Consider the following 27,850-nt stretch of genomic DNA (forward strand, 5'->3'; position numbering starts at 1 on the left):
TAGGTAATATAGCTGAGCACTAAGAGCTCGCAAAGTGAAAAAGGAAAGATTAAGCAAAATTTCTTTCCTCAAAATATATGGTTTGAAAATAAAGTCAATGAACTTTCAATTTGTTCACATGACCAGCAGCCTACAAATCATGTAAACGTAACATTTATTTCAGACCATCGTTTGACCACTGCAACAGGAATGCTGAACAGGGATTGTTGTTACAACTTATAATTACAAATCAGAAATATAGGAATAAGGAGTTTCTATCACATTAAGAAAGGATACAAAAACATTGAGGTTCCTTCATCTGACCACTACCAGCATTTTGAAGCTTGTGTTAATGCACTGAGAATTCATGGCAAGTTAATATGCACGGGCATATGCAGCCCCTTTCCCCCCGTCATGTGGTATTATTTGTAACATATGACTGACACCTAAAATGTGTTGACCTCATGAGCAGTAAGCAATTGAAATAGTGAGTGCAAGAATGAGCATCTTTCATATTCCAAGTACAACATCAAACTTCGGCATCACATAATTGCTCATTAATTGTTACACAGATCAAAAAACGGTAGACATAACTAACTGCTGAGTTCATTAACTACTAACCATTTTCTAATGTTGAGAATAAATGAACTTTTTTTTCTCTTGAAGATGGTATAAAATGTGTGTGCAGAAGGACAGATCAACAAACTGTTACTGACTTTTAGCAATTTCAAAAGAACCCAGATGCTACGATTCTACAAAGCATCTAACAAATGGCGGAATTCTCTCTTAGTAAATTACATGCTTCTGGTACATCATCAAACCAGCTATGTCGTACGATCAAAAACTACCCAATAGGAAGTGCCAGTGGAGGGAGGGGGTAGCAGTTGTCTCTCATGGAAGTGTAATAGAACTGTTTACATTCACTGTAATATATAAATCGTGAGATAGCCCATAGGAACTTCTCATGACCATGCTTTATATACAGAGAGATGGCATCCACTGAAAATTGTTGTGAAATGCAATAATAAATTTTTCAGACTATCAGTGTTCTAGGAGAAGATCAGGTGATATGGTGAAATGCAATGCAATGTGTGAGCAGCTGTTATGTCACTCTGCATCAAAGAATGTTGATCTTAAACTAAAGGACATTAAGTTCATACAATGACATACAGACAATTATTCCTTGGTAGATCTAATAATACTTACACTAGATATTTTTTCCTACACACAACACAGCAGCTGAGTACAAACGGTGACATACCTGTAATGGAAACTATTTCTCCCCTAACAAATATTACACAGACACCAGCTTTTTACCTGTGGTTTCACATATATACACATATCATGTACATTGTATGCATCTTCCTGCACCTCTGCCCCCTCCCTCCCCCTCACTGTGCATTTCCTCCGCCCCTCAGTTCATCACTTCCTCCCTCCCCCACCAATTTCCTTGTTCCTGCCCCATCCTCTCTGTCAATATTATACTTCCTTACCCTTTCCCTCTCTGTCAATGCCCTCCTCCTCCCTCTCTGCCCATTTCCTATGTTTCCCTGTTTTCACCCCCATCTTACAGTACTTCTTGCCTGACAATAAATGCCATAATAGAAGATGTGGAAAACTGCATACAGTATCTAAGGATAAGAATATATGACAATGGTTGGAAGGGAATCCAATGCCAACCTCGAGGAGAGGCTTTCAGTGATCTCGTGGCAAATATGGCAGCCCCACACAAAATTTTAAATATTAGAAATGTGATTTAGGCCTCTGAATGCTGCATTTCAGAAACTTTCCGACCCTAACTAAAGAATCTCCAGGAAGGAAAACAATTGTAAATGAAAAAATCAGTTTAAGCAGAAAAGACTGAAACTTACTTTCGTCAAGGATGCTTAACATTTCTGCAGTTTTCAAATACTGCAAAATAAACACACACATATCTCACCTTGGCATAATCTATCTTAGTTGGTCACAGTACAAAATCATTTGTAGATAGGTTTACTATGTACTCGGGAAAGAAATCATTACCATCTATAAAACATTTTAGTAGAATATGATTAGTTAAATGTATTTTTTAAAACACTTAATTGTGAGATGTCTATTTCGATAATTTTTAGTAACTTCCTGTAACTCTGTAACTAAGATGATAATCTATAACAAGGGCGACAATCCATAAGAGTTGGAACCCATATTGATTGCTGAGAATGTGCAGTCACTGCTGCTACATTGTCTCTACAGCCAAAATGTGAACTACTTCTGCAATTACTATCGCCAACCAAAAACCAAAAATTTTACACAGTTTAGGGATGTCAGTGTAATGAAACCAAGGCTTATCACGTCTTGCGACATTAATGCAACAGGCGTGGAATCTTACCAATGAACCTTTTACTGTTTCTCTAAGAATATAGAAAATACTATAGTAAAACCTCATAAAAAAACTCAAATTGAACACAATTTCCTGTGGAAGGCACTCCGTGCTTCAGTAATGCAAGAACTTCCAAAGATGTCAATATATTGCAAAGCATAAAATGGTGTCATAGCATGCCTGATACCATGGTATGATAAGCAGGACACATGTCTCAGATTCTCTCAGTGCGACAAATTAATAGTGTTCATTAAATGAAAAACAACATCTCAGCAGAAGACCTAGAAGCACACTTAACTGTGCAGATCAAATTGGACTGTATCTCCAATTTGAGTCTGACAAGTCTTGGAACCACACAAACTGAAACTGCCACAGCAATTAACAATTGCAAATTTTAGGGCAACTACTCCTACTAAAAAGATGAATTTTTAGATGAAGGAGTAATGGGGTGGGGGGGACCCACACATTATGTTAAGGGGAGTTGGAATGCCCTATCTCGCCAATGTTAAATTTGCTAACTTTGTGTACCTTTTTCTTTGGAACTATTATCTTCAGAACTTTGAAATTCTGGCAGAGGTTTTCAGCATATATTGTGAGCCCACTGAACTAGAACCAATGTTTTCTTTTTGTTGGTATAGTATTTATGAATTTTTTACCATTAAGCCATTTTTTATTGGAAAAAGTATAACATAAACTTCCCTAGTTCAGAGAATAAGCCAGTTCTTGTCATGATTCTAGTTCAGTGGCCTCTTTGAACTGTTTTGCAGCATTTCTGAAAATTTGAATGTTGTTGGTTGAGTGGTTTATGAGATAAAGGTACATGTAACACTAAAAATGTCAAATGCCAGAAAATGCGATTAAAGTAATTTATTATGAAAATTCACAAATACCTTTTATTCTATTATCAAAAGTGTCCAGCAGAGTAATCAGGGTCATCTTCTAGTTCTTCTTCTTCACCTAGAAGCTTTCTTCTCCTTGCTGCCCTTGCTTTTTTTGTATTAAATTCAGCTGCATACTGAGCCTTCCTTACTCGCACGCTGTCCAGAAGCTGAAGACCTCTGATGGTGTTGATACCAGGAGCAATGCCGAGCCTTGCCATGACCTTTAGCCTACCCATATGACCATCATTGAATGAAATAACAGCATCACTGACTCCCCATTTCAATGTTTTTATCCCAACAAATACATTCTTAGGTACACGAGTCCAAATGAGGTTGTTGAACGACTCGTTTTGATTCTGGGTACAACCATGAAGACATTTTCGCAGAAGATCAGGATGCCCCAAGTCTCTATATATTGGTTTAATTACTTCCATAACAGCCAATGGAATATAATTTTTATGGTGATAAGGATCCCCAGTAGCTTGAGATTTTCTATAATTGCACCATGACTGAGGACCATCTGGACAAGCAAAATGTTGAGGATTATCATCAGTTGATGATCGATGTAAATATGTGGCCCATACAGCTTGTCTCATTTCCTGCAAATTATTTGCATTATTTCTTATTGCCATACCATAGTATTGTTGTAATTCATTTATAATTTTATCTGACAGGCGACCTCTAATGGTTTTACCATCTGACAAAATTTTGTCCTTCAGATTCTGTTTCAGTTTCCTTAGACGAGTGCCCATTCGTTTCTGAACATGACCGACACATTCTAGTTTAGTTATTGTCTTATTGACATATGGCATGGATTCTGTAACACTTTTGTATGCCTTGGAGTCCCCATCTCCAAGGAATTTTGTGTAAAATACTCCCCGTTCTTTTTCTGATCTGCTAAACATTTTCACAGCAGCGGCAGCCTCCATGCCTCCACTCGTACCTTCATAATTCTTGCTACATATGTGAGCTGCTTCTATCTTACCAGATGCACAATGGTAACAATGTTTAGTGAGCACTTCATAGTCCAAAACTTTACCGCTGTCCACACTAGTAACAGTAGCAACAGCATTTTTGGATGTGTGACCCCTTTTCTGCCAGGTTCCATCAAAAGCAACAGGGATATCTGGGTTTCCTTCATTTATATATTTTGCTTCACTGGCAGCAGCTTTCATTGATAAATCTGCTACAGACTGAACAGCATCTCCTATCACTTCAGTGTAATTGTCAATTTTAGCAGGTGGAGGTGGAAGATTCATTATGGCACAAAATGTTTGAGCAGCAGTATGTCCTTTACCAATTGCTCTCATTGCATACATTAGCCTGATATTACTCTCAAACAAATTGCTACTGCATGTTTTAGAGCTCCAAAAACAGGTCTCATTTTCACAACTGGCACAAACTATAGCAATTTTGCAGGAAAGTCCTATAGATTTTGTTATGTTCATATCAAAAGAACCTCCACAAAGATTACAACACAAACATTTCTTCATAAACTCAGTAAAAACAGGAAAGTCGACTAAAACATATTGTTCATTAGAAGCTTCATCTGTAATTTCACTTGCACAGTTTGATAACTTCTTTTTTGATGCACTGGTGGGCGTGTCTCCTTCACACATCTCAGCTGTACAAACGTCAGAACTTTCACCAGCATCAACAGGTGCTGAAGCAGAATCACTTGAACAAACGTTATTTGTAAATCTATTACCGCGAAACTTTCGCTTTTTAAATAATGATGCACTCCTAGGCATCGTAGAAACTACGCACTCACCACTGAAAGTCAAAACAAGACAGATAACAAACTCCAAATGAGCGACAAACTAAACTCGAGGCTCAAAACAAACACTCACAGATCAAAAACTGAACAATAAACACAGCTAGTCGTAAAAACAATGGTACCTATGGAAGGATCAAAGATTCTACAACTGAAGAGTGAAATCCACAGCCTTCTATATGTAATGTTTTCGGAAATGCGAAGATTTAAATGTGTACAAATCACAAGATGGGTAACTTTGCTGGGCGCACATGTAATTTTGAAAAATTAAATAAAAATACTTCCAATTGGAATTTCTTAACAAATTTTGCACCATTTTAAGCAGAAAATTTCAAATTAAGTTATAAGGTTAAAAACTGAAAATGTGAATTTTTTCCATTTTCCGGCATTCCAACTCCCCTTAAACTGATATGTTCCATGTCATTATGAAATGTCATATTAATGATTTACGTAACAAGTATTAATGTAATGCCATGTAATGAAGCTCAGCCAAGAAAGTAATAGTCCTCGTGCCAATGCTGATGGGAAGGAGTAACTGAAGTCGTTAATCACTGATAAAACTACTCATCGCTGTTCCTTCAAAAACTTGTGTTAACTCTTATGCAAGTAAACTAGTATCTGATTATCCTGGATGGCAGGAGTAGAAATGTCATATGGCTAAAACTATTTAATCGCGAAATTATCAGAGAAAAGCCAAAGGATTTTGATTCTTGTATGTAACTGCACTACCCACTCTAAATTGCAAAATGTTCAGCATATTTCCTCCTTCTCAATATGACTAGCACACTTCAGTACCTGGATTAACAAACAGTTTCTGGAAGGGTACAGGTTTTGTAGTGAGTTTTACCAGTTTTTGGGAATTTATGGATAATTGTTTTTGTAGTGTATTTCAGTTACTGCATAAACTCTGGTATTACGGTAAACATACAGCGAGGTAAATGTTAATATTAAAAGATAGTGGCCATGAAGATTGTAGGGCATCAACACATTGTTTCTGATGATGAAGATGATATGACATAGAAGAGATGATAATAATAATGACATAGAAGATAAAATGTTGAAAACGAAGCAGAGATGGAATGTGGACCAGAGTATGTTTCTTCATAAAATCCTCGAAAAGATTAGTCTGATTTCTAGGTAAGTCTGTTGGATGTAACGTTAAATCATCTTATGTTAACTGTAGGGGTAATCAAATGGAAAAGTCTGTGCTTCAGAAAACAGCAATTTGTATTTAACTGCACAAATTTAATTTAATTTAAATTATACTACTGGATATACTTCTTTCTATACTTTCTGAAATCATTTTGTATAAAAGCATATTTGTATTACTTCTTACAGGAGGAGGAATCAAAAGTGGCTTACAACTGTCTGAGGTCTCCATTATAATAAAACAATCTGCCCTAATGTAGAAATTTGCTTTCATACGTTTATACAAAACTAGGTAACATTAAGGTTTATTGAAGTGTCTTTTAGTGTTCTTTGAATACACTCCATCATTTAACAAAATACCGACAGTCAAAGACGTACAGAAGTAACCCTTCATTAATAGGATGTGCCAACAGCATTTACCTGAAGTAATCAGACAGCGGAGAAAATAGTCACTTAAGAAAACCGGTTCCAATACTTTCTTCATATGACAGGAGTTTTAATATTTACCTTCTACATTGCCACATTTAATGCCCGGCAGATTTTGAAACTACTTTCATTTTAATTAAACACAGAGAGAAAAAAGTTCACCAGGAACGTTGACTTGTAAAACAATGATATGTTACAAACTCAGTTGGTGTGAAGTTCACTTGATTAACATAGGAGTAAAGGAGACCACTCCCTGAGTAGCAGAAGTGTCAAGTCATCAGAGGGCACACAAGGAAGAAAGACGACTTGCTAACTTCAGACTAATCCTGTCAATGACAACACTACTTCTATTCAGTGAGTTGTCTTCTTTGCTCCTGGACTATTTACATTTTAACAGAACTTCCCTTATCATATTTATGATCTGTAAACATATATGCAACACTTACCTGACAAAACAATAATATCAAAGTAGGCATATTTCTTACATTGTGCATTGCTGCTTTGCTTTTACAGGCTGTAATTACGTGTCAGGTTTCACATTTTATGAATGAATTTCTTTTAAGTTTTACTACGAGATATACTGGATGTATGTGCATTCAAATGACAAGCAACACCAATTTCATCACGCCTTTAATGTCTATACATCTGCTAGATCTAATCTCAAGTAACTTTATTATTAAAACACTATAACAATGATAGGAGAAATCAGTAAAGATCGGAATCACAGATCTATCACAAGTTTCATTTTTAATTGATGTATACATTAACTACGGTTTAAGTATATTATTCGCATTCCAAAATAATGTACACATTACTTAGGTATAATTGTCAGTGCATGTCTACTTTTATTAATGTACGAGAGGGAGTCAAACGGTAACCTGGATTATCTTAATTTTTATTGAATAACAGCAGAACATATGATACACATGATGTTCAAAACACTTCCTCACCAGTGTAGAAAGTGCACAGATTCCACTGACAAAACATCCTTTTGGTCATGTGCGCAGCCACTCGTGCATCGCCTGCTGCACCTCTTTATAGGAACGGAATTTCTTTCCTTCTGTTCCCTCTCCGAGTGGCCCATCAGTATGAGTTCTTATAGTATGGTGGATGTGGCAGGGGTCTGAAGTGCAGATCTTCGATGGGACTGCCATAGCACCCATCTTGCAGACACTTTGTGAAACTTAAGCACTTCAAGAATGATGCTGTAAGCAAGCCATGACTAATATTCAGATCTGCAGCTATTCCATCATGTGGTGATTTTCCCATTACAATTGCCTCGACTGCTGCAGTAGGCTCTGCTGTCACAATGCTGTCTGCCTGGCCTGCACACCGAGCGTGTGTCGCTGAAGTAACACAGTTTCCAAACTTCCTACTCAACTCACTAAACTTATGACAGGCCACTGGTCTTCCTTTGTGCATGTTACAAGTGGGGCAGTCACTCTGAACTGGCACCGAGACTGTGTTTCACTTGTCTGTAGTATGCTGCCGCCTGTAAGGCATTTCTTACATCATCATTGTTAACAGTATTACCAACTTTCAAAACAATGGCACGAAATGTCAATATTCAATTGCATTTTAAAGGTTTTCATTTGACTCCCCCTTGTAGAATTGTAAAGAATATCATATGAAGTAACTAGTTCCATTACCGTGGCTGAACAGGAAATGGAAGCACAACCCACAACAAGTGCTTGTAGTGATAATGTTACTAATGACCAAATTTATGCATTGTAAAAAGTCCAAGAGCATGTAAAAGATAGTGTAATGAATTAAAGAATTGGATTGCGCAACTAGGAGCATGCAAAACTAATTGCATGCAAAGACAAGAAGAGGAAACAAAAATGTTTGAAGGAGATTGTGACAGGTTTACAAGCCAAAAACTTAATGAGAGAGAGAGAACTACAGGCTTCAGTGAGAAGACCTTTTGCAGATATGTCTTCAGAATTATTTAAGAGAAATCTGACTGGCAAGAACAGTGATTACTCTGACATCTTGAAATAATTTTCATTAGATTTTATTCTTATTCTCCATATATCTATGAATATGTGCTTCATTTGTTAGATTCACATTTGTGACATCCCAATATCATGAACTGCTAGTACAAATCTGTACATGGAAATCCAGAATTTACTGCTAAACCATTTTCAACAGTCCAGCAAGGTCAAATCAGGTACATGGTGATGTTTGCATGGCGTGTGAGAAAGTAATGAGACTGATTTTTTTTATCTACCAAAGTAGGTACTGGGAGATGAAGAAGCTTGCACAGGATAGAGTAGCATGGAGAGCTGCATCAAACCAGTCTCAGGACTGAAGACCACAACAACAACAACAACAACACCAACAACCACCACCACCACCACCACCACCACCACCACCAAAGTTTTCATTTTTTTAAACAACAATATTTTCCCCTTTGACAGTTGTACACCGGTAGAGTCATCATTCCCAGTCTTGGTAACAGTGCTGAAAGGCTTCATCTGATAGGGGTTGGGTTGTTTGGGGGGGGAGGAGACCAGACAGTGAGGTCATAGGTCTCCATCTGATAGGGCTTCAACATGTTGGTCACATGCATTTGATAATCTCCACAATCCAAAAGTCACAAGGTCTCAGATTGGGTGAATAGGGGGGTGTAGAACAACAACAGTGCCTCCGAGGACAAAAATTCTGTGATGGAAGTGGCCGCTTGGCATGGGATGTTGTGATGATTCTACATCCACTTGTCTACGATGTCCGGTCCCACGCGATCAATCTTTTCCTGAGCCTTTCAATGAAATCTTTCGAGAACATTTGAGTTGACAGTTTGCCCTGGTGGAACAAATTCTCTACGAACGATACAGCTACTGTCAAAAAATATTATCTGCATTGTTTTGTTCTCTGATTCGTTCATTCGAGCTTTTTTTCATTCTAGAAGGTGTCTCACTGTGCCACATCTCAGTTTGCAGCCTTGTCTCTGGACCATACACAAAAATCCAGGATCCATCACCTGTGATATACACTCCTGGAAATTGAAATAAGAACACCGTGAATTCATTGTCCCAGGAAGGGGAAACTTTATTGACACATTCCTGGGGTCAGATACATCACATGATCACACTGACAGAACCACAGGCACATAGACACAGGCAACAGAGCATGCACAATGTCGGCACTAGTACAGTGTATATCCACCTTTTGCAGCAATGCAGGCTGCTATTCTCCCATGGAGACGATCGTAGAGATGCTGGATGTAGTCCTGTGGAACGGCTTGCCATGCCATTTCCACCTGGCGCCTCAGTTGGACCAGCGTTCGTGCTGGACGTGCAGACCGCGTGAGACGACGCTTCATCCAGTCCCAAACATGCTCAATGGGGGACAGATCCGGAGATCTTGCTGGCCAGGGTAGTTGACTTACACCTTCTAGAGCACGTTGGGTGGCACGGGATACATGCGGACGTGCATTTTCCTGTTGGAACAGCAAGTTCCCTTGCCGGTCTAGGAATGGTAGAACGATGGGTTCGATGACGGTTTGGATGTACCGTGCACTATTCAGTGTCCCCTCGACGATCACCAGTGGTGTACGGCCAGTGTAGGAGATCGCTCCCCACACCATGATGCCGGGTGTTGGCCCTGTGTGCCTCGGTCGTATGCAGTCCTGATTGTGGCGCTCACCTGCACGGCGCCAAACACGCATACGACCATCATTGGCACCAAGGCAGAAGCGACTCTCATCGCTGAAGACGACACGTCTCCATTCGTCCCTCCATTCACGCCTGTTGCGACACCACTGGAGGCGGGCTGCACGATGTTGGGGCGTGAGCGGAAAACGGCCTAACGGTGTGCGGGACCGTAGCCCAGCTTCATGGAGACGGTTGCGAATGGTCCTCGCCGATACCCCAGGAGCAACAGTGTCCCTAATTTGCAGGGAAGTGGCGGTGCGGTCCCCTACGGCACTGCGTAGGATCCTACGGTCTTGGCGTGCATCCGTGCGTCGCTGCGGTCTGGTCCCAGGTCGACGGGCACGTGCACCTTCCGCCGACCACTGGCGACGACATCGATGTACTGTGGAGACCTCACGCCCCACGTGTTGGGCAATTCGGCGGTACGTCCACCCGGCCTCCCGCATGCCCACTATACGCCCTCGCTCAAAGTCCGTCAGCTGCACATACGGTTCACGTCCACGCTGTCGCGGCATGCTACCAGTGTTAAAGACTGCGATGGAGCTCCGTATGCCACGGCAAACTGGCTGACACTGACGGCGGCGGTGCACAAATGCTGCGCAGCTAGCGCCATTCGACGGCCAACACCGCGGTTCCTGGTGTGTCAGCTGTGCCGTGCGTGTGATCATTGCTTGTACAGCCCTCTCGCAGTGTCCGGAGCAAGTATGGTGGGTCTGACACACCGGTGTCAATGTGTTCTTTTTTCCATTTCCAGGAGTGTACAACCAAATAATTCGTAGTCATTGGCAGTGCTCTCAAGGAAATCAATGCACACATTCCCTCTGGTCTTCTGCTAAGTTCTGTGGTTTTTCAGCACCATTTTGGCCCAAACCTTTCACATGTGCAAATCTTCAGTCAATATTTGATATAAGATGAAAATGTTTAACACGTCACCCATCATTCTTATTGTTAAACATCAGTCTGACCTCACAAGAGCACAGATATGTTTTTGTAAGTTTTTGAAGCAGAAGGCCTCCATGTACAACGTGTTCTCGGCCTTCTAAGAATGATTTGCGCCAGCAAAAAACTTGGGCTCTTTGTAAAGAATGTTTCCCATAGGCTGCTTCAACTTACACTTGTGGATTTCCCAAGCTTAGCACAAACTGTGATAGCATAACATTGTTCTAAATTCCGCTATTCCTTTTTCTAACACACAACAAAAACACAATTTCACTGACAGCACTCTAAAAAATCACGTGATGACTGTATTTAGCTGAAACTCGGACTGAGCATCTAAAAGGCATGAACACACCAGTCTACAAAAATAGAACAACACAGCATTGCCAGATAGCTCGCATTATTGTCAGTCTCCTTACTTTTCTGACATACTACACATGTCTTTTTAATGGTTGACAATCAAGAGCTGATTGGACTGGGATCTGAAAGAATTTGTTGCTTATGTTGATAGAGGTTTTGGAGGATAGAATGAAGAGTCAGATGAAGCCAAGGAAGCTTTAGTGCTTCTTGCCATCGGCAGAAACATACTGGAAAATACCAGCTGCATACTTTTTGTTTATTGAAAGCATGTCTTCTGACGACAAGTTTGGTGTGGCACAGAACACTCTCTGACTCCTACATAAATTAATGTAAAGCATATGCGCCTCACATTTGATGGTCTAAACATTAACTTAATACTTGGCAAGAAAATGGGTGCAATTATAAACTTATAAATTTGCAATCTTACTTCTTACATTCTAATATTTCTAATGAAGTCTTCATATTACATGGTGCATGTCATATGTTGAAATTAGTGAGAAATTTACTTTCTGAAGCAAAGGTGGTGTGCGGTCTGCTTGGAAGTGTCATTAAGTGGCAACACAGTCACATTTGCAAAATTACTGTGTTATGAGGGCATAGAGTTTTGCATTCTGGTAAAAAATAAATAAATAAATAAATAAAAAATAAATTTAAAAAAAATCGTGTAACACATCCTAGACAAAAAAAAATCGTGTAACACATCCTAGACAAAAAATTAAAAAATATTTGCTGTTTGGTCTGTGCACAAGTCTAATGCACTTAACTGAAGTGAAGATGCTAAACATACAGCAGATTTTTGTGATATGTCTGATGAGCTATTTGACACTTGCAATGGCTAAAGTTCATTTGATTCAGTTACAAATCGGTTTTATGGGTCTCGGACAAAGCTTTCTGGAAACCCTTCTCTAGCAACGGCAGAATCTTATTTGTTGAGTTTGAAAAACATTACTGGTAAATAAATCCAAAGGACACAGAATAAAACTCCACTAATTTGATTCCTTTGCATCATTCACAGTATTAAGTGACTATCTGTTGATCTTGTTGAGACTCGTTACCTGAAGTATTTGTTAATGTATAAATTCAGTCAAGATCATGCAGAGATGTTTTTCTATAGGATGGAAGGCAAGTTTGGCTGGAATAATAATCATCCTGCTTTGCAATTCCATTCTGCTTGCAAGCAGCCATTAATGATGAATGAAGTGAAATCTAAAGGCACCATGAATTGTTCACCAGAATCTGACCCCATTATTGTCATGGAGAAAGGATATGTTTACTGAAATGTGGTTTGGTCTGGTGATATTTTCTAGAAGTTGAGTTAATGATGTTGATATAGGCCTAGTGCCAGAATGTAATGAAAATCTAGACGTATTGGATCACAACTAGATAAATTCTCTCTCCACGCAGACAAAACACTCTGAATATATTGCAATGTACATAGCTAACTATGTTGTAAAACATCTTAAAGATGTTGTCTTTTTGTATGCTTGTCATCGACTAAAAGCTTCTGCTATTCAGTCACTGGTCTACTTTACTCCTGCCAGAACTTTCCTTACTATATTTATAAATATAAGTTTCATAGCCTCCCATGAAATAATGGGTGGGTTGGCTGGAGTGCATCAAAGATATTGCCATATCATTGGGTTGGGTAGGGTTGATTTTATTTCCTCACTTTCAGTTCAGGTCCATTTCGGCCAACAATGTCATTATCGAGTGACCTGGGGTACAATGTGGGTGGCAATTTTCATTATACATATTTATGTTAAGGTAGGACATTGAGCACAGATAGCTACTTATAAGTATACCTTCTAAATGGATCAACAAACATTTAAAATTCTTGGCAACTGCATTTTGACTGTTGTTCTAAATTTGCTGAATTAAGTTTGTAGTTCATCAGTTTTGGAGCTGCAATATCATACTTCTGTACAGTATAAGCACTGTTACACAGGTGATACATATAATATTTGGTTGTACATGTATCTATTGTTTCTGTATATTTGTAATAGTCTCTGTTTATAGTGATAAAAGTTATTATTAAATCGTAGGTGTTTACTGGATAAGGGTTTTTATCTGAAATGTATGCTTTCATTAATTTCTATTTTCAATATTTTTTCCTAACTTGTGACATTCTCATATGTTCTGTAATGATGCTCAGATGTGTGTTTCTGGAGTATGCTTATGAGCAACAATGTTGAGGTTTTATTTCAGAGTGCATCATCTTTCGCCGGTAGGCACTCTGAATTTATCAGTTCTTTTTTGATTATTTCAATAAATTTTCTCTAAATACTATTGATGTTTAAAATCTGTCTGTTCATTCAAATAAGTCTTGCAGTTTATTTCTCATGTGTATGTAAATTTCAATTTCCTCTAGAATGTTCATGCTACGGCTTTTGAAATTTTATGAAGCACCTGCAATGTGTGTTGAATTTTATCTACCGTCTGCTGACCATCTTGCGGGTGGAGAAAACATTTTGATACATTATTATTACTATCTCAAATGTGTTCTTTAAACCACATGAGAAAGTTTCTTCCTGTCTAGCCTATGTAGAAATAATTAATGCTGTTACATGTGATTTTGTGTATACGTAGATTGGTGGTTTCGTGTTAACTGACCACAATTTGAGATTGAGGTTGTTACTGGTCCGGAAACCTAGCTGTGTATTTGTAAGTCTGAATAATGCGTTAATTTTGTCCAAGATTGGGAAGTTTTTATGTATTTTTTTTTCTTTTTTGATACTACTACTTTAATTAGTCGTATTTAGTTGTGTGCTGTGTTGGGCACGGGTGCCATGTATTTATTGTATAATATAGTTACAATTTAGGGTCAAAATTGTATTTACGTGCTAGATTTTGGAGTCTGTTAAGCACGAAGCAAAAATATGAGAGTTTTTGTAACATAGGGTAACAGGAGTCTGCATTTATGACCCTGTCCATAACAATAATGTTCCCTTTGGAAGGTTTCACATCTAAAGCAATACTTGTTGATAATTCGTGGTTTATGTTTATGATAGCTCTACATTCTAAGTCTGACATATTTGTATTTTTAGTTATTTAATTCTCTCTCAATTCTGTTGCTAAGTTCACTGTGAGCCTATTTTTCTTCCTGAATGTGAGGCTGGATACATGCAGCACAACTTTCGTAACAGATACCAAGTGTTTTATGGCCGAATCATGTGAATTCGGTGCTAAGTTGCATTTAATATCTAGGTCCTTTGTTAGGCAGGTCAGCTTTGTGTTCTGTAAACATAATATCAGTAAGGTTCTTTATACTTCAATAGAAGTTGAAGTTGAAGTTTGAGCTTATTAAATTTTTTGTTGCGAGTGTGTGTATTGTATACTTGTGAAGTTTAAGTACCTCCAATTAGAACAGTTTTAGGGTATCCGAACGGGTAGCGTCGTAATTTCTCAACAATATTTTGGCAGATGTACATGCTGCCATCTTCAGGTTGTTCCTGACTAAAGTTGTGCTGTTCCTCTCGGTGCCCTATATATACTAGCCGTTACCCCCTCCACCGTTCCTCTCCTGGTGTCTTCGGTGCGGCCAGCGCGGCGGTTACTGGAGGTGGTGGGGAAAGTGGCGCCTGGGTCTGAACTGGGGTCTGCAGTCTCCCTGCTGCTGCCATCTGGGGCGGTCCTTGATCTCTGGGACAGCATCTTTCTCTCCAGGCTGAGTGCAGGGTTCCAAGCCTGACTAAGTTGAAGGCCGCTGTCTTTATTAATTAGATCGTCCTGTAGTTGGATTTAGATGGCCTCTTTAGTAACGCAGTCCCAGAAGTAAGAGGATTGACAAGAGTATTTTTGTTTTTTCATAGTCCATAGTATGGCCAGTCTTTATACAATGGTCAGCCTTGGAGGGACTAACGGCTAGTATATATAGGGCGCCAAGAGGAACAGCACAGCATTTGTCAGGAACCACCTGAAGATGGCAGTGCGTACGTCTGCCGAAATATTGTGGAGGAATTACGACGCTACCCGGTCAGATACCCGAGAACTGTTCGAATTGGAAATACGCCGGGAAAACTTCAGATCGCATACCTCCAATTAATTTGGTAATGCAATCAAAAAATAAGTGGTGTTACATTTTTGCTTAAACATAAGTGGACTACATAGAGTTCTTGATTGATTATTTCTTTTTGATGCCGTTTGTCTTTTATTTCTTGATTTGCCCAAGGTCTTGTTGTGTAGGTTCTGATATAGGGCACAAGGTAGGACTTAGCTTTCCAATACATAGAACACAAAAACAATTTCTACCCAAACATTGTCACTACACTGTACAACAAATACATTACACCCTAGCCTAACATAGTACACAGTGAAATACAACTAATCAAAGAAACAATATCTAGAAAGAAAACAAAATACATACCAACTGCTCATAGAGGCCCAATCTTGGACAACATTAATGCACTGAACTACAAATATAAAGCTAACTTTCCAGACCACTAACAACCTCCAATTGAAATTATGATCAGGTAACAAAACCACCAATCTATGCTAGGCCGATTATGTAGAAAATAACATTTAACAGCTGTAATAACTTCTACATAGGCCAGACTGGAAGAAATTTCCTCCCACAGTTTAAAGAACACATATGAGATCTGGAATCAATGTGTCAATACAATACATATGGGGGGGGGGGGGGGTGGAACAAGAACTCCGCCCCAACAGGCCATGCCATGAAGGCCCAAAGGTACTGACCAGCTGCAGTGTCATCCTCAGTCCACAGGTGACACTGGATGTGGATATGGAGGGGCATGTGATCAGCACACCACTGTCCTCACAATATGTCAGTTTACGAGACTGGAGACACTACTTCTCAATCAAGTAGCTCCTCAGTTTGCCTCACAAGGACAGAGTACACCCCACTTGCCAATAGCACTTGGCAGACAGGATGGCCACCCATCCAACTGCTAGCCCAGCCAGACAGTGCTTAACTCTGGTGATTGACAGGAACCAGTGTTATCCCCCTGGTAAGGCCGCTGGCACAATACATATGAAAAGTTCTAATTTACAAAAAATTAACGAAAATAGAATTCAATGAAAGCTAATGCGTCAAATAAAAGACTGCTACCCAATAAACATTTACAGAATTAACAACACCTATTATAACTATAAAAATAGGCTACTACAATATACAGCAACCATTAGCATACGCTTAACCAAATGAAGTATATATCATCAGTATAGCAGTGCTTATACTTTGTAAACATGTAACAATAGCTCCATAACTGTCAAATTACTGTACTAATAAAAGGAACGGTTAGCTTCCAGAATGATATTTTCACTCTGCAGCGGAGTGTGCGCTGATATGAAACTTCCTGGCAGATTAAAACTGTGTGCCCGACCGAGACTCGAACTCGGGACCTTTGCCTTTCGCGGGCAAGTGCTCTACCATCTGAGCTATCGAAGCACGACTCACGCCCGGTCCTCACAGCTTTACTTCTGCCAGTATCTCATCTCCTACCTTCCAAACTTTACAGAAGCTCTCCTGCGAAAGGTATAATGAAAATAATGTCGCCCAAATTGTACTGCAGATCACTCTATAATGCCAATGTTAGCCAAAACAAATCTGTAGTGAAAGTGAAAGAAATACAAATTAATATTGCACAGCAACAAGTCTGCATACTCATTATAAATATGTGATAAGCTGACTTACATCACATTGCAGGTCCTATGGAACATAAGAAATTAGTCAGACAGTTAAGGGAGAGCAAGATTTTTAACAGACATTTCCAGGAGCAGGTGTATACATCATAATTTATTATTATGGATTTTCCATTGTTTTATTGATTATTAATTGTAGATAAACTAGAAGAAATTGCAAAGAAGTATGAAACTAAGAATATGAGATCCAAATAATTTGAAAGAAGCAAAGATTGTCAAATGTTTCACAGGGATCATTAGACAACAATTGACTGCAACAAGGAAAAGAAATAAATCAGGAAGTGAATGGGTAGATCTGACAGACGATATAGTGTAGGCAGTAGATGAGCAAATAGGTGACAAGATAAGGTCTAGTACAAATCTTCGGATATCACAGGAAATATTAAATTTAATTGATGAAAGGAAAAAAAATCATAAAAATGCAGTTAAGCAGCAGGTGAAAGGGAATACAAATGTCTAAAACATTAGTTTGGCATGAAGGGTAAAACGGCTAAGGACAAATGTAAGGATATACAGCTAGGGCAAAGATTAAACTGCCATTAGGAATAGAGAAATCTTTGGAGAAAAAAGAAGCTTGTGTACAAACATCAATATGTCAAATGGAAAACCAATGTAAAGTGAAGTAGGAAAGTTAAAATGTGGAAATAATATATCGATGGGCTATACAAAGGACAGAAACTTTAAGGCAATATTATTGAAAGAGAAGATGAAGCAGATGAAGATGAGAGGGAAGATATGATACTGTGACGAGAATTTGAGAAGACCACTGAAAGACGTAAGTAGGAACAATAACCTAGGAGAGCCAGTGATGACAAAACTATTCCAACTGCTGTGTAAGATGTGTGAGACAAGCAAAATACCCCTCATACATCAAGAAGAATGTAATAATTCAAATGTTGAAGCTGGTTTCTTAAAAATCAGTTTAGGTTCCAGACAAACGTAGGTGCACACAAAAAATACTTATTCTATGACTTTTTATAGAAGATGGGTTACAGAAAGTTAAACGTAAGTTATAGCATTTGTATACTTAAGAGAAAACTTTTGACGATGCAAACTGAAATACATTTTTCAAAATTCTGAGCGTAACAAGGGTAAAACACAGAGATTGAAGGAGGAGGAGGAGATTATTGTTTAACGTCCCGTCGACAACGAGGTCATTAGAGACGGAGCGCAAGCTCGGGTGAGGGAAGGATGGGGAAGGAAATCGGCCGTGCCCTTTCAAAGGAACCATCCCGGCATTTGCCTGAAGTGATTTAGGGAAATCACGGAAAACCTAAATCAGGATGGCCGGAGACGGGATTGAACCGTCGTCCTTCCGAATGCGAGTCCAGTGTGCTAACCACTGCGCCACCTCGCTTGGTACGGAGATTGAATGGTTATATACAACTTGTACAGAAAACAGATGGCAGTTATAAGAGTTGAAGGGCATAAAACGGAAGCAGTAATTGAGAAGGGAGTGAGACAGGGTTGCAGCCTGGTATCATCATTGTTCAACCTGTACACTGAGAATGCTATAAAGGAGACCACAGAAAAATTTGGAGAAAGAATCAAAGTTCATGGAGAAGTAGTAAAAACACTGAGATCTGCAGATAACACTATAATTCTGGCAGGGACAGCAAAGGTCTTTTGAAGCGCAGTTGCACAGAATGGATAAAGTCCTGAATAAAGGAGATAAGAAGAACATCAACAAAAGCAAAAGAAGGCTAATGAAATGTAGTTGACTTAAGTCAGGTGGTGGTGTGGAATTGTTGTTAGGAAATGAGACAATAGAAGTAGTAGATTAGTTTTGCAACTGAGGCAGCAAAATAAACTAATGATTGTCTTAGTAGGTAGGGTACAGAATGTACACTGGCTACAGCAAAAAAAGTCGTTTCTGAAAAAGAAGACTGTGTAATATAAATTTAAGTATTACAAAGTCTTCTCTGAAGGTATTTGTTTGGAGTGTATACTTCAATGGATGTGAAACAGGGATGACAAGCAGTTCAGACAAGAAGAAAATAGAAGCTTTTGAGATGTGGTGCTACAGAAGAGTGCTGAAGATTATATGGGTAGATTGAGTGAAACTAATTAGGAGATACTGAACGAAATTGAGGAGAGAAGAAATTTGTGGCAGAACTTCACTAAAAGAATGAATCTGTTGACAGGACACATTCTGAGACATCAAGAAACTGGAGGAAGTGGGGTGTATGGCAGTATGGAGAGAGGTGTTGAAACTGTACAGGGAAACCAAGAGATGAAGAGGCTCACACACAAAAAATTAGCATGAACATCAGCACCAAGCCAGGCATTGGACTGATGATGATGATGATGACGACGGAGATGATGAAGACGATAACATTTCTAAGAAAAGAATAATGGAAATTTGGCAGTACCTTCACAAAGTATTACAATAGTATGTTATTTTAAGGGAATTCAAGCTGTAAATTGAGGAAAGGCCACCAAGAGGCAACGTTAAACTTGTAGTGGAAATTGAAGTTATGGAGAAACTACAGCACCTAAATTTATTTGAGGAATTGAATGTTCATGCTGGAGACAATTTCCTCTGAGAAAGCCACACAGTGTTACTTATAAGAGCTATAGTTTCACTTTACATGAAGATTAGATTACGTCACATAGCAACTAATTACAATTTCACCATTCATAAATCAGTTCGTTAATCAATTATAATTTGGTTTAGAAGAGAATTTGTTTTGTTTCTAAACATAATATCAAAAAAAAGGATAAAATGTTCACCTGTAAGTCCATATGTCGAACCAAATCTTCTGCATCATTTCACTTGATTTGATTACCTATTTCTGATTGCAAACCTGTATAAAACTTCTCTAGTACAACTTATTTGCAGATTAATACTAACATTCGATTTAACTTTGAAGTACATAAATTCTGAATCATTATCAAGTATATGTGTATATAATTGCTACACATGTGAGATATTTATGCAAAAGCATTTTTATTTTCAGTTCAATAAATTGTATTAATTCTTGACTAGTTTCAGTTATTGCAACCATCAACTGGAAGGTTGAACAAGCAGAAAAAACTATGTAAATGTACACAGACCAAAAAATTGATATATAAAAATTATACCTCTGATCAATAAAACACAGATTATTTACAAAATTATATCATATGTTGGTTTTAAAATGCAAATTTCTCACAGAAGACATTTCCATGTACCAAATGTAACAGTGACAGAATGTGGAATGGAACATAACCAGATTCTGACACACCTTGAAAAGCTTAAGTAAGTTGGACGTACACTCCCGACAGGTAACATGTGACTACCGTCTCAGTCCTACGTAACTTCAGAGAACTAATGAGTCTAATGTCCCAGAGCAAAAGCAAGATCTATAATACAACTGTTCATGAAGTTGGAGGGAACACTAGTTAACAAGAACAATTTCAAAGTTGGCACCAAGTGATTACTGTCAACAAACAACATCTACAAGTGTAGCACTAGGAAAACGAAGGCTAAACGACGCTAACTTGTCAAACATATCAATCAAGTAGAAAATACATGAGCCATATGACAGCATTAATAAATGAAACCTGTAAATAGTAATTAACAGCATTAATAAATGAAACCTGTAAATAGTAATTGTGATAACTGAGCTAATCATTCAATGGAGAAGAATCAACATCACAAATTTTCATTACATTGTCAAAGTTCCATTTTTATAACCAATAAAATGACTGGTCAACAACCATAACAGATAACAACAGTGAATTTCTGGCAACTTATATATTAAGTAGAAAAATGAGCTTTTAGGTAAAAACAATGGAAGTTAAACATCAGGCTATGGCTGTAATATACATTGGGTGTAACCAATTATAAATCCCAACTGCAATATTCACATGACATTAGTGATAAAACAAAAATCATCTAATTGATAATACATGAAGAAATATCACTTGAACATCATTCATTACAAAAACAAAACACACCTCAAGAATAAAACTATGTGCAAACAGAAATGATGAAAAGTTAAGCACAATGGACCCAATATATTTTGTTCTTTTTTTCCTGTGTATATTAAATATGGTTTTTTCTGCTTGTTCAGTCTTCCAGATGACAATGGCTGAAATGATCAAAACCGGCCACAAGTAAATATAATTTATACAGCTGATGGCAAATAAAAATGCCTTTTTATACATTATCAAAGAATTGTCACCATTTTCAATACAATTAACTGCTGCTTAACTGCCATTGTAGACGACCTTTCTTTCACCTAGGTGTGTGTGATATAATCCTGAAGTTAAGAATTAAAATATTGATCAACAGCTGAAGTTTTACAGCTTTCACATGGAGACAAATAGTCCCTGTGTTTAAGGATAATGGAAAGTGCAGATTGCTTAACATGCTGAAGTCAAGACTATATTAGGGCCAAAGCCATAGCAATTGCATGTTTCAGAAGGGATGCATCAGTGACTTCACATTTTTTAAACAAGAGCTGGTGGACACCATGCTCCAAACATGCTGTAAAAAGCTCAGATATTGATGAAAACATCATACAGTCAGATACAGATTGAAATGTGCTGCATCCTACAAAATTCATATTATGTTTGTTACTTAATTCCAAGAAAGATGTGTTATAAATAAAGGTGTTGTAAATACATTCAGAATTTGCATGTAAGCTTTACACCACAATGGCTGCCGAGGCCCTATTTCATCTGCCCACTGTTCACAGTAGACCACTTACATGACTGTGGGGCCTTGGATAGATTTTAAACATGGGTAGAGCTTACGCAAAAATTGGATTTACAATCAAATCTGATATTCTGGCTCCGATTTTTTAAATATGGTTTTAATGCGGGGCAAACGAGAGCAATTGTCATTTATCATACATGCAAAAGTTATGGGAATGAGGCAATAAGCAACTCCGTCACTTGGATGTGAGCTTGAATACCTAAATCCCAGTATAATAATGTCCCCAACAAAGAACAAAGTACAGTGACAATGTATGGGGTGAAGAAATGTGTCTAAAGGTTGATACAGAATAACTGAATGGAGGTAGCATCCATTCCTTTTTCCAAAAACTCCGCAGGCCATATAACAAAATTTTTACGAACACTAAAGGCAAATTTGTATAATATTAAAACAACTGGCCCACAGTATGATATGTATTAAAGAAATGAATTCAGTTCTGTGGAAAGCAGCAGACAACAGAATTTATAACAATAATGATCACTATTGTTAAGTCTCTTACAAGTTGATAAGACAGCCTCCTTCTATATGTTGTGTGAATGAATGTGTAGTACATATTTAGGTTTCTTTTTCTGGTGAAGGCTGTGGCCAGAAACTAATGTATAAGTGTCTTAATTGTGCCTGTTTACAACTTAACATGACATCTTGATGGTACGTAGCAATCTATCCTTTCCTTACACCCTTGATATCCCAACCTGCAATTTCCACTGTTTAATTTGTTCATACAAAAACAACACAACAGAATTATTATAGTGAAAGATTAGATGTATATTGCACTATCAACCTAATACGAATTGTACGAGTGGTGAAAATAACAAGGTGGGATTTTAGCATGCACTTCCAGCTATTGGGGTAGTATTGTTAATAAAGAAATTGAGATTAAATTAGCACGTGATCTCATATTGAGAGACAAAGGTTTCTGCTCAAATTATGCTTGGAATCCTGCTCTCTTCCTAATCAAACAAAAACTGCATGCACATTGGTTGATAAAAATTTTGATGCTTGTCATCTTCAGTTGTGTTGTGGTGCTAAATATTTGTGAAGTGTGTTCTTGTGCAGAAAAACATATTATGGTTATTAACTGGTGAAGTGTGCCTACAGAAGCTTTCATTGTGTCCGTGCCTTGAATATAATGGGGTATTCAACTGTTGAAACATTGGCCAATTTTTCAGATGTCACCCAGCTACACTCCCATAAGTTGTTTAATCATTTTATATATTCTAGGAGAAACTCAAGTTTCGAAGTGTTAGATGCTCTACGGTAACATTACTGCCACAAATGTTAAAAGTTTATGTAGGCGTATTACACGGTGTCAAGCCTGACTTTGAAATTGAATGATGTTAGGAATGGGGGAAAATACTACAAAATCTTGAAAGAAATATTTAATATAAAAATTATAAGGAAAAAAAAATCACTTATTTTAGATTAATTCTTTCCTTCTTCCATTTAATGCTGCTTCAATGTTGTCAAAAATGATTGGAAATTAGATTTTAAAAATTAAAATGTGATATCCATTCAGGAAAATAAACTGACAATTATCCATGACTTCATAGGTGTGTGCTAGTCTTGCATTATGCATCTATCAATAAAAAAAGCTCTTCTCAGATGGTGTCCTCATTTCTAGAATGCAGCATATCAAGTATGCCAGATTGGGTAGATGTGAATATGTGTTTTCAAATGCACGTCACCACACCACACGGTCACTTCCTTACAAGAACTAAGTTTTTTGTTGATATACTTCATAATTTCATCTGCAGCAACACAGAGTCACCCTCTGATAAATCCTAAAATTTGTTGAAAAATTCATCAGGTTTTTGTTTCTTTGTGAGAACTTCCGATATTGTCTTCAAATGGTGGACGGTAACTTGCTATATAATTTCTAGCTCCATTGTGTCAATTTTTCTTGATGCTACCAAAAATTTCATTCTTTTGGATTTAGGATTTAACAACTTTGAGAGTTTGTGTGGCGGTGTTATTTCCAATTTATTAATCACAACTGGTTTTGCTTTAATCTGTAAATCAATTACAAATGTGGTTTTGCCCTCGTTATTTTCTAAGAAAAGGAGGGCAGTCTCAACTTCCACAAGAAACAGATACTGTGTTGCTGGTGAGTTTATGGGCATGTTGACTTTGTTGTTCCACCATCTGTCCACATCTTCTTTCAATGACTTCTGAAGGCAGTTAAGAAAGGCTCTCTCTTCTAAGTGAACTGTAACAGCTTGACAGTAATTTATTAGTCACTATCTTCTCATATCTACATGGTCTCCGTAACTGCATACTTGAGAATATGCATACCACATGAGACAAAATTAAGATGAACTGCTGCAATATTTGAACCATTGTTGGAAACAAACATTATGTTCTGCACAGTACTGAAGAAATCTAATGACTGTAATAACTTCATCAGTGCAGTTCAAATTTAATATTTTCTTAAAGTTTTTTTTTAAATATTATTATCAAACACTTTGATATACGACACTTGACCCTCAAGTTTTCCATTTTCTTTGTTAACATAATGCACAGCCACTCCCATTAAGTGTGTTTTATCGTATGAATTACATAAAAGATTACCGTTAGTGACCCTTCTACATCTTGGAAATGATTACCAACCTTTACACAAATAGTTTTATGAAAAAAATCGGCAGTTTGAGGAGATTTTTGATTCTTCTACAGCAGCTGAAGATAATGTGATTAACATCTTCCTCACTGTTGCATTCATATGAAGATGTGATCATGTAGAAGCAGTAGATGTGTTACCAGAACCTCCTACGATTCAATCCAAGTCATGCCACTTTCACTATAATGTTTCTGTTGCATCCACAATTCTGGCACCAAGGACTTGTTGGAAGTTTGTCAACATTACAGCACAGTTTCTCCCTTTATTTTTGTAAAGCTGTTGAAGGTTTTCATTCCATCAGGCTGTGATTATAGCCCTTATGGTATGAAGAAGATTTGCTAGTGGCACTATTCTATTTCACTCAATCAGTGTATCAAATTCCTTGGCCAGAGTATCTCTTTTTCAGTTTCCCTTTATTCCATTACATACCTTCACTCATAACATAATGCAGTATACTATATAATTTTTGGTACTGCTTTTATAATGCAATATACTATATAATTATTGGTACTGTTGACACACTAGCACTTTAACAGCATTAATGTTGAGCATGAATCTATGAGTTTCTTCCTGCATTTCTTCTGTGTATTTCAGTCCCTCTAAAAACACTAAATTCTACAGTAGGCATGGACGCAAACTTCAGGAAGCTTAAATTTGCCTCCCTCTTTAGTCTTGTCACCTACAAATGCACTTCCTGCCCTGTGTAGGTCCATCTGTGTAGATTTGTCTTCAGGAGGGCCATGCTGCTAGGTTGTCAGCTAAAATTGAGCATATCTTGGATGAACTGAAGATGCATTTTGATATTCAGTTCTACTAAGGTGTTAGAATAGGGCATTTAATCGCTATAAAGCCTTAGGTATTTGATCACTTTTTTGACCCGGAATACAAAGGCCCATAATTCTATACTTCTTATTTCTTTAAGTCTATGCCTCGTATATACACAAACAGCAGATTTACAAGTTGATGTCTCGAGGCAGTTCTCATTCAGCCATTCCTTAAACACCATTCCTGTCGGTGTAAATCTGAACCCATTTGTAATGCCTTCCACAGCTGCGTTATTTGGAATGGCCACAGTCTGTTCACACTACTACATTATTGTGCATTGGTTACATCCCCTTTTTAACATAAAAGGTTTTTCACATTTTCGCTGTAGTCTGCATACAATTTGCATCAGTATGTTGCATTACATAGCCATACATATTAACTTATCTCTTAACTGAAATGTCATCCCCCAACTTGATTTTTTACTAAGCAAATTATGAAAAGCCAGATTTATTTTTTACATCAGTTTTGAAGATAACATGTTTAGAGAGTCAACTCCAAAATTATCTGTTTCAATGTTCTATCTCCCCTGTAACTGCAGTTACAGCTGTTTCCACGAGCAGTGTCTGTTGAATTTCATGCACCTTTTGAGAATTTCAAGCGGCCATTACTTTTCTTGTATTTGATTTACAATTCTGTAATTTGGCATTTTTCATTCTCTTGCTGTGTACTATAACAAAATTTGATAAAAATCAGACAGCTGAGTTCATACAGACTTTAAAACAGGTGCCTCAGTTTGATTTAAGCTATGTATATATTAAGGTCGCATAATAAAGTTCATAAGCAAGCCTGTTTAGTGTATGTGACACAATAGAAACGTACAGATGACAGCTGTACTGTAGCTGAAACCTAGATCTGCAGTGAAGAACAGATTGAATTGTAACCGAATGTAGACTTCGTTTCTGTCTTAATTAAATCACAGTCACTGTACACAATGGCTTCAATGTAATCCAACCTGATATTAAGAAAAACTAATTACACTATTATTTCCAACCTCACTTTAATGTTTTAACAAATTTGGTGTTACAGTTTTGTCTTGGAGTAAGAATGCACTTTGACACTCAACAAGCCACTGTATCTTTGAATTTTTCCTTGCCATCAAAACCGTAACAAAATTTCTAACAAATCCACATTTTCAATTTGGTTTTCTGCATTAAAGTGCAGCCAGCTTGCTGTATCCGAGATAGAATTAGGTCTGTAGCCATAATTTGATGAACACACACTCAGTGAGTGATTCTACTCTGATGCTTTCTTTAGTTGGTCACTTGAGGACTGCAAAGTGTCATGTCGTAACATTTTGAAACTGAGCTACAAAGATTGCTCAGAAAGTAAGACAGTAGCAACACAGAGTCAACAGGTGCACATAAAGCACTCATAGCCAGAAAGTAAGGATGGAAACAGACTTCCACTGACCTCGGGCCTTGAAAACATTTGAAGGATGTCTGCAGGCTCGAAACTTTCATATGGGATTCCTTCACACAACAGTGTTCAGTTAACACAAGGAAGACCATTTGACAAAAATTGTATAATAATACTGGCATTGTTCTTTAACATTTTAACCACGAAGTAGTTATCACTGTGAATACTCTCAGATATACCCACAGATATTCACAAGCTTTTATCCACAATGAACTGCAGATATTCGAGAGTATATCTGCAGATATCCGTATCCACACGACTTCTAACTACAGAGTAATTACAATAATCAATAATAGTTATTAAAATCTGTTACCTTTATTTCAACTGTATATTTCTTTGCAACTTAATTACTGACATAATTCTGAACACTTACTAAAGCAAAGTTAAATTATTTATTACTCAAGAAATTCACAGTATAATCATTACAATACCTGGACATCGAAGCTTGGAGGTAACACGCCTGGAGAATCAGCTTGCTGTTGCTGTGGTGGTACATAGCCACCTTGGTCAAAAGGTGCCATGGCACTGGCAGTGCTTGGGTCCATTGTCATGACATGTTCAAACTGTTGATTTACACTGTCCAAATGCAAAGCGTGAGGAGGATGTGGCATATGATTCATATGGTGATGATGGTGAGGTCCTTCAACACCTTCTGAGGGAGGTTTCCCACCTGCTCCACTACCACTATTTTTGTTGATGTCCTCTTCTGCTGGTGATGGTTGCCTACTGCCTGGTGTCCGGCTGAAAACATCGAAAAATACATCTCGAGTCAAAAGCATAACCTGCACGCCAGAAATTTTTCTTAAAGAATTTTCAAGGCCATGCCTACTCAAGGGCCCCACATATAGCTAAAAGAAAATTGCACAGATAAAAAATCTACACACCAAGTGGCAGCACAAAACACACACACACACACACACACACACACACACACACACACACACAAAAGAAGGTTATAATCATGCAAGCTTTCAGAGCCACTGGCTCCTCCTCCTAGCAGAAGGGTTGAAGGGCAATGATGAGGGGTGAAGGAAAAGGACTGGAAAGGTCTAGGAAAAGGGGTACACCCAGAACAGAAGGTCTAGGGAGACTTACCGGACAGGACGAAA

General features: G+C 37.9%; 1 protein-coding gene across 3 annotated transcripts in view; it reads right to left on the minus strand.

Annotated features, from left to right (window-relative positions):
• The window catches only part of LOC126458466 (pumilio homolog 2), a 642,319-nt gene that overhangs the window by 232,774 nt on the left and 381,695 nt on the right, over positions 1-27,850 (minus strand). For all 3 annotated transcript variants that reach the window (XM_050095538.1, XM_050095540.1, XM_050095539.1), the window contains one exon: positions 27,173-27,482. In XM_050095538.1, the coding sequence (XP_049951495.1) occupies positions 27,173-27,482 (310 nt within the window). The remainder of the gene's footprint in view (positions 1-27,172; positions 27,483-27,850) is intronic.

The sequence above is a fragment of the Schistocerca serialis genome, chromosome 2, assembly GCF_023864345.2.
Source record: "Schistocerca serialis cubense isolate TAMUIC-IGC-003099 chromosome 2, iqSchSeri2.2, whole genome shotgun sequence".
Taxonomy (NCBI): Eukaryota; Metazoa; Arthropoda; class Insecta; order Orthoptera; family Acrididae; genus Schistocerca; species Schistocerca serialis.